A 12384-nucleotide genomic window follows, 5' to 3' on the forward strand; every position below is an offset into this window, starting at 1 on the left:
TTCTCGCGTTAGTTCGTAATGTAATAAAAAATTTATTTCAAAACATTTCAGCATACATGTCGACTTTCAAATAATTAGACATTATATCTAAAAACTGCCCTAAATACATAAACAGTTAGAACTCGGAAAGTTGGACAGAAAATGAGTCCAAATGTTTGATGCAATGTATCTCTCATCTTCCCGAGGCAAGAGAGTTAACTGACTTTAAAAGTCCAGTTTCCACCCTTGCCAAACTAGGCTGGAATTCCTGGGCTCGATCGTAGCACCACCAGTGGCTATTTCGAGTGATGTCTCTTCTAAGCCTCTCCTTTGGACCAATCAGATTCGCCCATCGATAATCAAGATCTATATTGGGATAAAACGACTCTAACGTGGCAAAGTGCATCAAATCAAATCACGGGAGCACCTTTATTAAAAACATGAAAAGATTTAGAAAATATCTGTTGACAACGAGTTGGCGGTGCAAATGCTTTGAAAATCCTGCAATCGACCAAAATCTGCATGACAGTTTACGAACAGGATTTCGATTTCATTGCGCGATTTTGATTGGACTATGCATAGACTCATTAGTCCAGACAAAGTGTAACTCAATAATACCAGCAAGGCGAGGGTGGAAACATGACTTTTATAGTCAGTTAACAGTTGACAACAGTAAAGGATCTATACCGAAACGTCGCTTTTTACAGTATTAAAGAAGTTGTTATCCATAAAATTGTGTCTACCTTGACAATTAAATTTGTCATCACCTTGTAATCTGTTACCGTCAAAGTTTACAAAGTGTCCTCTACCACCTGAGTGTGTGAGTGATTAAGTGAGTGAGTATGGTTTTATGCGGCTTTCAGCAATATTCCAGCAATATCACAGCAGGGGACACCAGAAATGGGCTTCACACATTCAACCCATGTCGGGAATTGAACCGGGGTATTCTGCGTGACGAGTGAATGCTTTAACCAATAGGCTACCCGACTGCCCTTCTACCACTTGATCTCTGACATTGACATGTAATGTTTAAATAAGCATTCCCATTGTCAATTTACTAAGTGTGTGTGTGTGTGGGGGGGGGGGGGGGGGGGGCTTGTTACCGAGGGAGCTGATAGCTGTACTGTATGAAATAAGACTTTTGAGTGTGTCAAATGTTTCTGTCCCATGTCCCAAAAAGGAAATATATATAAATCAAAGGTGTTCAGATTCTTACTTCATAGAACAGCCAAGTTGGAGCCAAACGTGGAGCACTGCCCTTTTCTGAAAAAAACCAAGCGTCTCATAAATCTTCATTTTTGAGAAATTGAAACTGCTGGGTACTGTATATTCCACTACTGAATTTACTGTGCGCAAGTACCGGAACTGACATTGTTTACACAGATTTATTCTCTATGTACTACTGCTCCTGCTGTACTGTAAACAGCAGTGTATCTTAAGCAGTGGTGCATTATCAGTAGGGGTTTACTATGAGCTGTGGTATACTATGAACTGGGATTTACTGTGTGCTTTAGTGTACTATACACAGTAGTGTGCTGCAGTGTACACTGTGCAGTAGTTTACTGTGTGATGTTGTGTACTATAAGCTGAAGCGTACTGTGTGCAGTAGCATACCTTGTGCAGTAGTGTACTTTGTGCAGTAGTGTACTTTGTGCAGTGGTGTATTGTGTGCTGCAGTGTACTTTGTTCAAAAGTGTATTGCGTGCTGTAGTGTACTTTGTGCAGTAGTGTACTTTGTACTGCAGTGTACTTTGTGCAGTAGTGTATTGTGTGCTGCAGTGTTTTTTGTGCAGTGGTGTATTGTGTGCTGCAGTGTACTTTGTGCAAAAGTGTATTGTGTGCTGTAGTGTACTTTGTGCAGTAGTGTACATTGTGCTGCAGTGTACTTTGTCCAGTAGTGTATTGTGTGCTGCAGTGTTCTTTGTGCAGTAGTGTACTTTGTGCAGTGGTGTATTGTGTGCTGCAGTGTACTTTGTGCAAAAGTGTATTGTGTGCTGTAGTGTACTTTGTGCAGTAGTGTACTTTGTGCAGTAGCATACTTTGTGCAGTAGTGTACTTTGTGCAGTAGTGTATTGTGTGCTGCAGTGTACTTTGTGCAGTAGTGTATTGTGTGCTGCAGTGTTCTTTGTGCAGTAGTGTACTTTGTGCAGTGGCATACTTTGTGCTGCAGTGTACTTTGTGCAGTAGTGTATTGTGCTCTGTAGTGTACTTTGTGCTGCAGTGTACGTTGTGCAGTAATGTACTCTGTGCTGCAGTGTACTTTGTGCTGCAGTGTACTTTGTGCAGTAGTGTATTGTGTGCTGTAGTGTATTGTGTGCTGCAGTGTATTTTGTGCAGTAATGTACTCTGTGCTGCAGTGTACTTTGTGCTGCAGTGTACTTTGTGCAGTAGTGTACTTTGTGCTGTAGTGTATTGTGCTCTGTAGTGTACTTTGTGCTGCAGTGTACTTTGTGCTGTAGTGTACTTTGTGCTGCAGTGTACTTTGTGCAGTAGTGTACTTTGTGCAGTAATGTAATCTGTGCTGCAGTGTACTTTGTGCTGCAGTGTACTTTGTGCTGCAGTGTACTTTGTGCAGTAGTGTATTGTGTGCTGTAGTGTACTGTGTGCTGCAGTGTACTTTGTGCAGTAATGTACTCTGTGCTGCAGTGTACTTTTTGCTGCAGTGTACTTTGTGCTGTAGTGTACTTTGTGCAGTAGTGTACTTTGTGCAGTAGTGTATTGTGTGCTGCAGTGTACTTTGTGCAGAAGTGTATTGTGCTCTGCAGTGTACTGTGTGCTGCAGTGTACTTTGTGCTGCAGTGTATTATGAACAGTAGTGTACTGTGCTGCAGTGTTGTGATGCGTCACCTATGTCACCGCTGTGTCCTGTGATGTCCTTCCACTGCTGCAGAGACAGAGGCTGAATGCTGTCACTCAGTGGGCTGTAGTATTCCTTCAGGGTACCTGCAACACAGAAGGGCCTCATCATCATTAACTCATGGATATCTTATGAAGCAAATGGTTAATCAATACAGGACAATCGCCGGTGCCATGTTTTTCACATGTATAATGAAACAGGAAAACTCAGCATGTAATGTTACACTGCTACCACCCTTCATATGACTGGGACAACCCACCCTTCATCTGACAGGGGGACAACCTACCCTTCATCTGACGCGGCACAACCTACCCTTCATCTTTCAGGGGGGACAACCCACCCTTCATCTTTCAGGGGGACAATCAACCCTTCATCTGACAGGGGGGACAACCTACCCTTCATCTGACGCGGCACAACCAACCCTTCATCTTTCAGGGGGACAATCAACCCTCATCTGACAGGGGGACAACCTACCCTTCATCTGACAGGGGGGACAACCTACCCTTCATCTGACGCGGCACAACCTACCCTTCATCTTTCAGGGGGGACAACCCACCCTTCATCTGACAGGGGGGACAACCCACCCTTCATCTCACAGGGGGGACAACCAACCCTTCATCTGACAGGCGGGACAACCTACCCTTCATCTGACAGGGGGACAACCTACCCTTTATCTGACTGGGGGACAACCTACCTTCATCTGACAGGGGGACAACCTACCCTTCATATGACTGGGACAACCCACCCTTCATCTGACGCGGCACAACCTACCCTTCATCTTTCAGGGGGGACAACCCACCCTTCATCTGACAGGGGGGACAACCCACCCTTCATCTCACAGGGGGACAACCAACCCTTCATCTGACAGGCGGGACAACCTACCCTTCATCTGACAGGGGGACAACCTACCCTTCATCTGACTGGGGGACAACCTACCTTCATCTGACAGGGGGGACAAACTACCCTTCATCTGACTGGGGGGACAACCTACCCTTCATCTGACTTGGACAACCCACCCTTCATCTGACAGGGGGACAACCAACCCTTCATCTGACAGGGGGGACAACCAACCCTTCATCTGACAGGCGGGACAACCTACCCTTCATCTGACTGGGGGGACAACCAACCCTTCATCTGACAGGCGGGACAACCTACCCTTCATCTGACAGGGGGACAACCTACCCTTCATCTGACTGGGACAACCCACCCTTCATCTGACAGGGGGGACAACCTACCCTTCATCTGACACGGGGACAACCTACCCTTCATCTGACTGGGACAACCTACCCTTCATCTGACAGGGGGGACAACCTACCCTTCATCTGACTGGGACAACCTACCCTTCATCTGACAGGGACAACCTACCCTTCATCTGAGAGGGGGACAACCTACCCTTCATCTGACAGGAGGGACAATCTACCCTTCATCTGACAGGGGGGACAACCTACCCTTCATCTGATGCGGCACAACCTACCCTTCATCTTTCAGGGGGCACAACCCACCCTTCATCTGACAGGGGGGACAACCCACCCTTCATCTGACAGGGGGACAACCTACCCTTCATCTGACAGGGGGACAACCTACCCTTCATCTGACAGGGGGGACAACCCACCCTTCATCTGACAGGGGGGATAACCTACCCTTCATCTGACAGGGGGGACATTCCTACACTTCATCTGACAGGGGGCACAACCTACACTTCATCTGACAGGGGGGACAACCAACCCTTCATCTGACAGGGGTACAACCCATCCTTCATCTTTCAGGGGGGACAACCAACCCTTCATCTGACAGGGGGACAACCAACCCTACATCTGACAGGGGGGACAACCTACCCTTCATCTGACAGGGGGGACAACCTACCCTTCATCTGACAGGGGGGACAACCTACCCTTCATCTGACTGGGACAACCAACCCTTCTACTGACAGGGGGCACAACCCACCCTTCATCTGACAGGGGGACAACCTACCCTTCATTTGACAGGGGGCACAGCCTACCCTTCATCTGACAGGGGGCACAACCTACACTTCATCTGACAGGGGGGACAACCAACCCTTCATCTGACAGGGGTACAACCCATCCTTCATCTTTCAGGGGGGACAACCAACCCTTCATCTGACAGGGGGACAACCAACCCTACATCTGACAGGGGGGACAACCTACCCTTCATCTGACAGGGGGGACAACCTACCCTTCATCTGACAGGGGGGACAACCTACCCTTCATCTGACAGGGGGGACAACCCACCCTTCATCTGACAGGGGGGACAACCTACCCTTCATCTGACAGGGGGGACAACCCACCCTTCATCTGACAGGGGGGACAAACTACTCTTTATCTGACTGGGACAACCAACCCTTCTACTGACAGGGGGCACAACCAACCCTTCTACTGACAGGGGGCACAGCCTACCCTTCATATGACAGGGGGACAACCTACCCTTCATTTGACAGGGGGCACAGCCTACCCTTCATATGACAGGGGGGACAACCTACCCTTCATCTGACAGGGGGCACAGCCTACCCTTCATCTGACAGGGGGGACAACCCATCCTTCATCTGACAGGGGGACAACCTACCCTTCATTTGACAGGGGGGACAACCTACCCTTCATATGACAGGCGGGACAACCTACCCTTCATCTGACAGGGGGGACAACCTACCCTTCATCTGACGGGGACAACCAACCCTTCATCTGACAGGGGGGACAACCTACCCTTCATCTGACAGGGGGGACAACCAACCCTTCATCTGACAGGGGGGACAACCTACCCTTCATCTGACAGGGGGCACAACCTACACTTCATCTGACAGGGGTACAACCCACCCTTCATCTTTCAGGGGGGACAACCATCCCTTCATCTGACAGGGGGGACAACCTACCCTTCATCTGACAGGGGGGACATTCCTACACTTCATCTGACAGGGGGCACAACCTACACTTCATCTGACAGGGGTACAACCCACCCTTCATCTTTCAGGGGGGACAACCAACCCTTCATCTGACAGGGGGACAACCAACCCTTCATCTGACAGGGGGGACAACCTACCCTTCATCTGACAGGGGGGACAACCTACCCTTCATCTGACAGGGGGGACAACCTACCCTTCATCTGACAGGGGGGACAACCAACCCTTCATCTGACAGGGGGGACAACCTACCCTTCATCTGACAGGGGGGACAACCTACCCTTCATCTGACAGGGGGGACAACCTACCCTTCATCTGACTGGGACAACCAACCCTTCATCTGACGGGGGGGGACAACCTACCCTTCATCTGACAGGGGGGACAACCTACCCTTCATCTGACAGGGGGGACAACCTACCCTTCATCTGACTGGGACAACCAACCCTTCATCTGACTGGGGGGACAAACTACTCTTTATCTGACTGGGACAACCAACCCTTCTACTGACAGGGGTACAACCCACCCTTCATCTTTCAGGGGGACAACCAACCCTTCATCTGACAGGGGGACAACCAACCCTTCATCTGACAGGGGTATAACCCACCCTTCATCTGACAGGGGGGACAACCTACCCTTCATCTGACAGGGGGGACAACCTACCCTTCATCTGACAGGGGTATAACCCACCCTTCATATGACAGGGGGACAACCTGCCCTTCATCTGACAGGGACAACCCACCCTTCATCTGACAGGGGGGACAACCTACCCTTCATCTGACAGGGGTATAACCCACCCTTCATCTGACAGGGGGGATAACCTACCCTTCATCTGACAGGGGGGATAACCTACCCTTCATCTGACTGGGGGGACAACCAACCCTTCATCTGACAGGGGCACAACCTACCCTTCATATGACAGGGGGACAACCAACCCTTCATCTGACAGGGGCACAACCTACCCTTCATCTGACAGGGGGACAACCTACCCTTCATCTGACAGGGGGGACAACCTACCCTTCATCTGACTGGGGGGACAACCAACCCTTCATCTGACAGGGGGACAACCTACCCTTCATCTGACAGGGGCACAACCTACCCTTCATATGACAGGGGCACAACCTACCCTTCATATGACAGGGGCACAACCTACCCTTCATATGACAGGGGGGACAACCTACCCTTCATCTGACGGGGGGGACAACCTACCCTTCATCTGACAGGGGTACAACCTACCCTTCATCTGACAGGGGGGACAACCTACCCTTCATCTGACTGGGGGGACAACCTACCCTTCATCTGACAGGGGGGACAACCTACCCTTCATCTGACAGGGGGGACAACCTACCCTTCATCTGACAGGGGGACAACCTACCCTTCATCTGACAGAGGGGACAACCTACCCTTCATCTGGCTGCTTTGAGGATAGAAAACCCGGACCACCTGCTTGTCCTGCATGTGGGCTGAGAACCAGCAGTTGCAGTTGAAGTTGGTGGCAAACTCCAGGATGGGGGTGATGATGACGACATTCTTCACGAACCAGCTGTCCTCCTTCCCCATGCCATCATGGCCGAGCCTAGGGGAAGACAGGGGGGTCACAACAGATGCAGTTAAGGGGAAGTCAAGTGGGGTTTAATGTCACGTTCAAGATTATTGCACTCATACAGCAATGTGCATGCATGTGTGTGTGTGTGTGTGTGTGTGTGTGTGTGTGTGGCTTCTTGTACTCGTCCGGACTAATACCTGTTCTATAGTGCTAGCCCACTGAGACATCATGAAACAGTTTGACATCAAAACCCTACACAGATACAGTATACTGACCTCAAGCCAAACAGTCCTTACTTTATCTCCTTAATGCCAAGTGACAGGCAGGGTAACTACAAGTACCATCTTTCAACATTTTAACGCAACTGGGAATTGAAAGCCCCATCCTTCCACTCTCTGGGCGGATGCTCTATCCACTAGACCACGGAGGAGGTCAAACTGCCTTTTACAAAAATAAAGCCAGTCTCACAGAAACTCCCAAAGTAATTTCATGCTACACTAGCTCAACTCCTATACTTGAGGAACATTATTCCTTTTTAGAACTTTAGAGATATAAGATTTTGAATAACATTACAGAGATAAAACTGTGACAGAAGCAGATCAGTGATGAGCCATAAAGAGTGAGTGAGGGAGTTCAGTTTAAATCTGCTTTGAACAGTGCCATAGACGACTGAGCTTCCTGTGCCCTCCAATCTACAAAGACAACACTTGTATGCCCACCTGATGCTGGTGAAGGTCCCGATGTCTGGTGTCGAGATCCTGAACTCATCTTCGGAGTTCCTCTGGAATAATGTGTCTGATGTGTTCTTCAGGGGTATTTTATCTGAAGGAAAAGATGGATGTTACCCTGGAGTTACCCTGAAGTACTTACCATACAACAACACTCATTATGAGAATAACTACATCTGTTGATGACGGCTTTTTGACATTGCTGCAGTCAGAGGCGGCTTCTTGACACTGCTGCAGTCAGAGACTGCTTCTTGACACTGCTGCAGTCAGATATTGCCTCTTGACATTGCTGCAGTCAGAGGTGGCCTCTTGACACTGCTGCCGTCAGAGAATGCGTCTTGACACTGCTGCAGTCAGAGATTACTTCTTGACATTGCTGATGTCAGAGGCGGCTTCTTGACACTGCTGCAGTCAGAGACTGCTTCTTGACACTGCTGAAGTCAGAGATTGCCTCTTGACGTTGCTGCAGTCAGAGGCGGCTTCTTGACACTGCTGCCGTCAGAGATTGCCTCTTGACATTGCTGCAGTCAGAGGCGGCTTCTTGAACGAATTGATAGTGATAGTCATATAGATGATTGTGTGTCATCATACCCTGACAATTTCTTCCATGGAATTACTGGCATATTACTGACCATGGCATAAAACATTATTCCATCTCTGGTCAGAATATACTTACTTACTTTGTGCAGTTAATGGCTAAACTATTACTGGTGTGGTATTAGTCAACATCCTGTCACAAACCTGTCACTGCATTGTCGCCGATCAGCTGGATGAAGACGTTGGCCGTTGTACCGCAGTCGACCTTGTTCCCTGTTACGACCTTCACCAGGAAGTCTGTCACAGGCGTGTGTACTGAAAAATACACAAACAATTCTATTTTCATGTCTACCATGGAACACTCACAAAGATGGTTTGGTGTGGCCTTTACAATTTAAGTACAACCAACAAGGAGAATACTACGATCAATCTTCAAACTTATTAAATATCACATTTCACTATTAGCTAGATAATAACTACCCCCATCCTTTTCATCGAGCAGACCTGGAGGGTGTTGACTCACCAGCATTAAGCCTGACAAGACCTAGAGGATGTTGACTCACCAGCATTAAGCCTGTCAAGACCTAGAGGATGTTGACTCACCAGCATTTAGCCTGAGAAGACCTAGAGGATGTTGACTCACCAGCATTAAGCCTGACAAGACCTAGAGGGTGTTGACTCACCAGCATTAAGCCTGTCAAGACCTAGAGGATGTTGACTCGCCAGCATTTAGCCTGAGAAGACCTAGAGGATGTTGACTCACCAGCATTAAGCCTGTCAAGACCTAGAGGATGTTGACTCGCCAGCATTTAGCTTGAGAAGACCGAGAGAGTGTTGACTCACAGCATTAAGCCTGACAAGACCTAGAGGATGTTGACTCACTAGCATTTAGCCTGAGAAGTCCTAGAGGATGTTGACTCACCAGCATTTAGCCTGAGAAGTCCTAGAGGATGTTGACTCACCAGCATTTAGCTTGAGAAGTCCTAGAGGATGTTGACTCACCAGTATTTAGTGTGAGAAGACCTAGAAGGTGTTGACTCACCAGCATTTAGCCTGAGAAGACCTAGAGGGTGTTAACTCACAGCAATAAGCATGACAAGACCTAGAAGGTGTTGACTCACAAGCATTTAGCCTGAGAAGACCTAGAGGGTGTTGACTCACAGCAATAAGCATGACAAGACCTAGATGACGTTGACTCACCAGTATTTAGCCTGAGAAGACCTAGAGGATGTTGACTCACCAGCATTTAGCCTGAGAAGTCCTAGAGAGTGTTGACTCACCAGCATTAAGCCTGACAAAACCTAGAGGATGTTGACTCACAGCAATAAGCATGACAAGACCTAGAAGGTGTTGACTCACCAGCATTTAGCCTGAGAAGACCTAGAAGGTGTTGACTCACCAGCATTTAGCCTGAGAAGACCTAGAGGGTGTTAACTCACAGCAATAAGCATGACAAGACCTAGAAGGTGTTGACTCACCAGCATTTAGCCTGAGAAGACCTAGAGGATGTTGACTCACCAGTATTTAGCGTGAGAAGACCTAGAAGGTGTTGACTCACCAGCATTTAGCCTGAGAAGACCTAGAGGGTGTTAACTCACAGCAATAAGCATGACAAGACCTAGAAGGTGTTGACTCACCAGCATTTAGCCTGAGAAGACCTAGAGGGGGTGTTGACTCACCAGTATTAAGCCTGAGAAGACCTAGAGGGTGTTGACTCACAGCAATAAGCATGACAAGACCTAGATGACGTTGACTCACCAGCATTTAGCCTGAGAAGTCCTAGAGAGTGTTGACTCACCAGCATTAAGCCTGACAAGACCTAGAGGATGTTGACTCACAGCAATAAGCATGACAAGACCTAGATGATGTTGACTCACCAGCATTTAGCCTGAGAAGACCTAGAGGATGTTGACTCACCAGCATTTAGCCTGAGAAGACCTAGAGGATGTTGACTCACTACCATTTAGCTTGAGAAGACCTAGAGGGGGTGTTGACTCACCAGCATTAAGCCTGAGAAGACCTAGAGGGTGTTGACTCACAGCAATAAGCATGACAAGACCTAGATGACGTTGACTCACCAGTATTTAGCCTGAGAAGACCTAGAGGATGTTGACTCACCAGCATTTAGCCTGAGAAGTCCTAGAGAGTGTTGACTCACCAGCATTAAGCCTGACAAAACCTAGAGGATGTTGACTCACAGCAATAAGCATGACAAGACCTAGAAGGTGTTGACTCACCAGCATTTAGCCTGAGAAGACCTAGAGGATGTTGACTCACTACCATTTAGCCTGAGAAGACCTAGAGGATGTTGACTCACTACCATTTAGCCTGAGAAGACCTAGAGGATGTTGACTCACCAGCATTTAGCTTGAGAAGTCCTCGAGGATGTTGACTCACCAGCATTAAGCCTGACAAGACCTAGAGGGTGTTAACTCACCAGCATTAAGCCTGTCAAGACCTAGAGGATGTTGACTCGCCAGCATTTAGCCTGAGAAGACCTAGAGGATGTTGACTCACCAGCATTTAGCTTGAGAAGACCTAGAAGGTGTTGACTCACAGCATTTAGCTTGAGAAGACCGTGTTGACTCACAGCATTAAGCCTGACAAGACCTAGAGGATGTTGACTCACCAGCATTTAGCCTGAGAAGTCCTAGAGGATGTTGACCCACAGCATTTAGCTTGAGAAGTCCTAGAGGATGTTGACTCACCAGTATTTAGCGTGAGAAGACCTAGAAGGTGTTGACTCACCAGCATTTAGCCTGAGAAGACCTAGAGGGTGTTAACTCACAGCAATAAGCATGACAAGACCTAGAAGGTGTTGACTCACCAGCATTTAGCCTGAAAAGACCTAGAGGGTGTTAACTCACAGCAATAAGCATGACAAGACCTAGAAGGTGTTGACTCACCAGCATTTAGCTTGAGAAGACCTAGAGGGGGGTGTTGACTCACCAGCATTAAGCTTGAGAAGACCTAGAGGGTGTTGACTCACAGCAATAAGCATGACAAGACCTAGATGACGTTGACTCACCAGCATTTAGCCTGAGAAGACCTAGAGGATGTTGACTCACCAGCATTTAGCCTGAGAAGTCCTAGAGAGTGTTGACTCACCAGCATTAAGCCTGACAAGACCTAGAGGATGTTGACTAACAGCAATAAGCATGACAAGACCTAGATGACGTTGACTCACCAGCATTTAGCCTGAGAAGACCTAGAGGATGTTGACTCACCAGCATTTAGCCTGAGAAGACCTAGAGGATGTTGACTCACTACCATTTAGCTTGAGAAGACCTAGAGGATGTTGACTCACCAGCATTTAGCCTGAGAAGACCTAGAGGATGTTGACTCACTAGCATTTAGCCTGAGAAGACCTAGAAGGTGTTGACTCACCAGCATTTAGCCTGAGAAGACCTAGAGGATGTTGACTCACCAGCATTTAGCCTGAGAAGACCCAGAGAGTGTTGACTCACCAGCAGTAAGCCTGAGAAATCCTGCAGCTGAGTTGGTGTCTGGAACTCCGACCTCTGCGACCCTGACCCCCTCCATGCCATGCTTGTCTTGGGTCATGATGGCGACCTGCATACCAGTCTCATACCGAGGCCCTTGGCGCCACTGCCCCAGAAACACATGGTTTAATCAGGTGGGATAGTTTACAAGCAGATCATAATGCATCATATTACATATTACCCAAAACATTATCTTATTACATGTTACCCCAGACTACATCTGTATATTACCCTACACTACATCATATTACATGCATGCATTACCCCACACACTATCATCGTACAGTCTATAGTCCCAGAATTTGACGTTAATGACACAATTTAGG

The 12384-nt window shown here is 48.1% G+C and overlaps 1 protein-coding gene across 1 annotated transcript in view; it reads right to left on the bottom strand.

Annotated features, from left to right (window-relative positions):
* Positions 1-12384, bottom strand: part of LOC124134238 — a 99382-nt gene that overhangs the window by 53259 nt on the left and 33739 nt on the right. Inside the window, exons 23-28 of the mRNA XM_048403249.1 lie at positions 12023-12164; positions 8760-8870; positions 8010-8112; positions 7148-7320; positions 2827-2922; positions 1196-1242 (exon numbers count right to left, since the gene is read on the bottom strand). Coding sequence (XP_048259206.1) covers positions 1196-1242; positions 2827-2922; positions 7148-7320; positions 8010-8112; positions 8760-8870; positions 12023-12164 — 672 coding nt within the window. The remainder of the gene's footprint in view (positions 1-1195; positions 1243-2826; positions 2923-7147; positions 7321-8009; positions 8113-8759; positions 8871-12022; positions 12165-12384) is intronic.

Source organism: Haliotis rufescens, unplaced genomic scaffold, assembly GCF_023055435.1.
Source record: "Haliotis rufescens isolate VD_foot unplaced genomic scaffold, xgHalRufe1.0.p SCAF_1, whole genome shotgun sequence".
Taxonomy (NCBI): domain Eukaryota; kingdom Metazoa; phylum Mollusca; class Gastropoda; order Lepetellida; family Haliotidae; genus Haliotis; species Haliotis rufescens.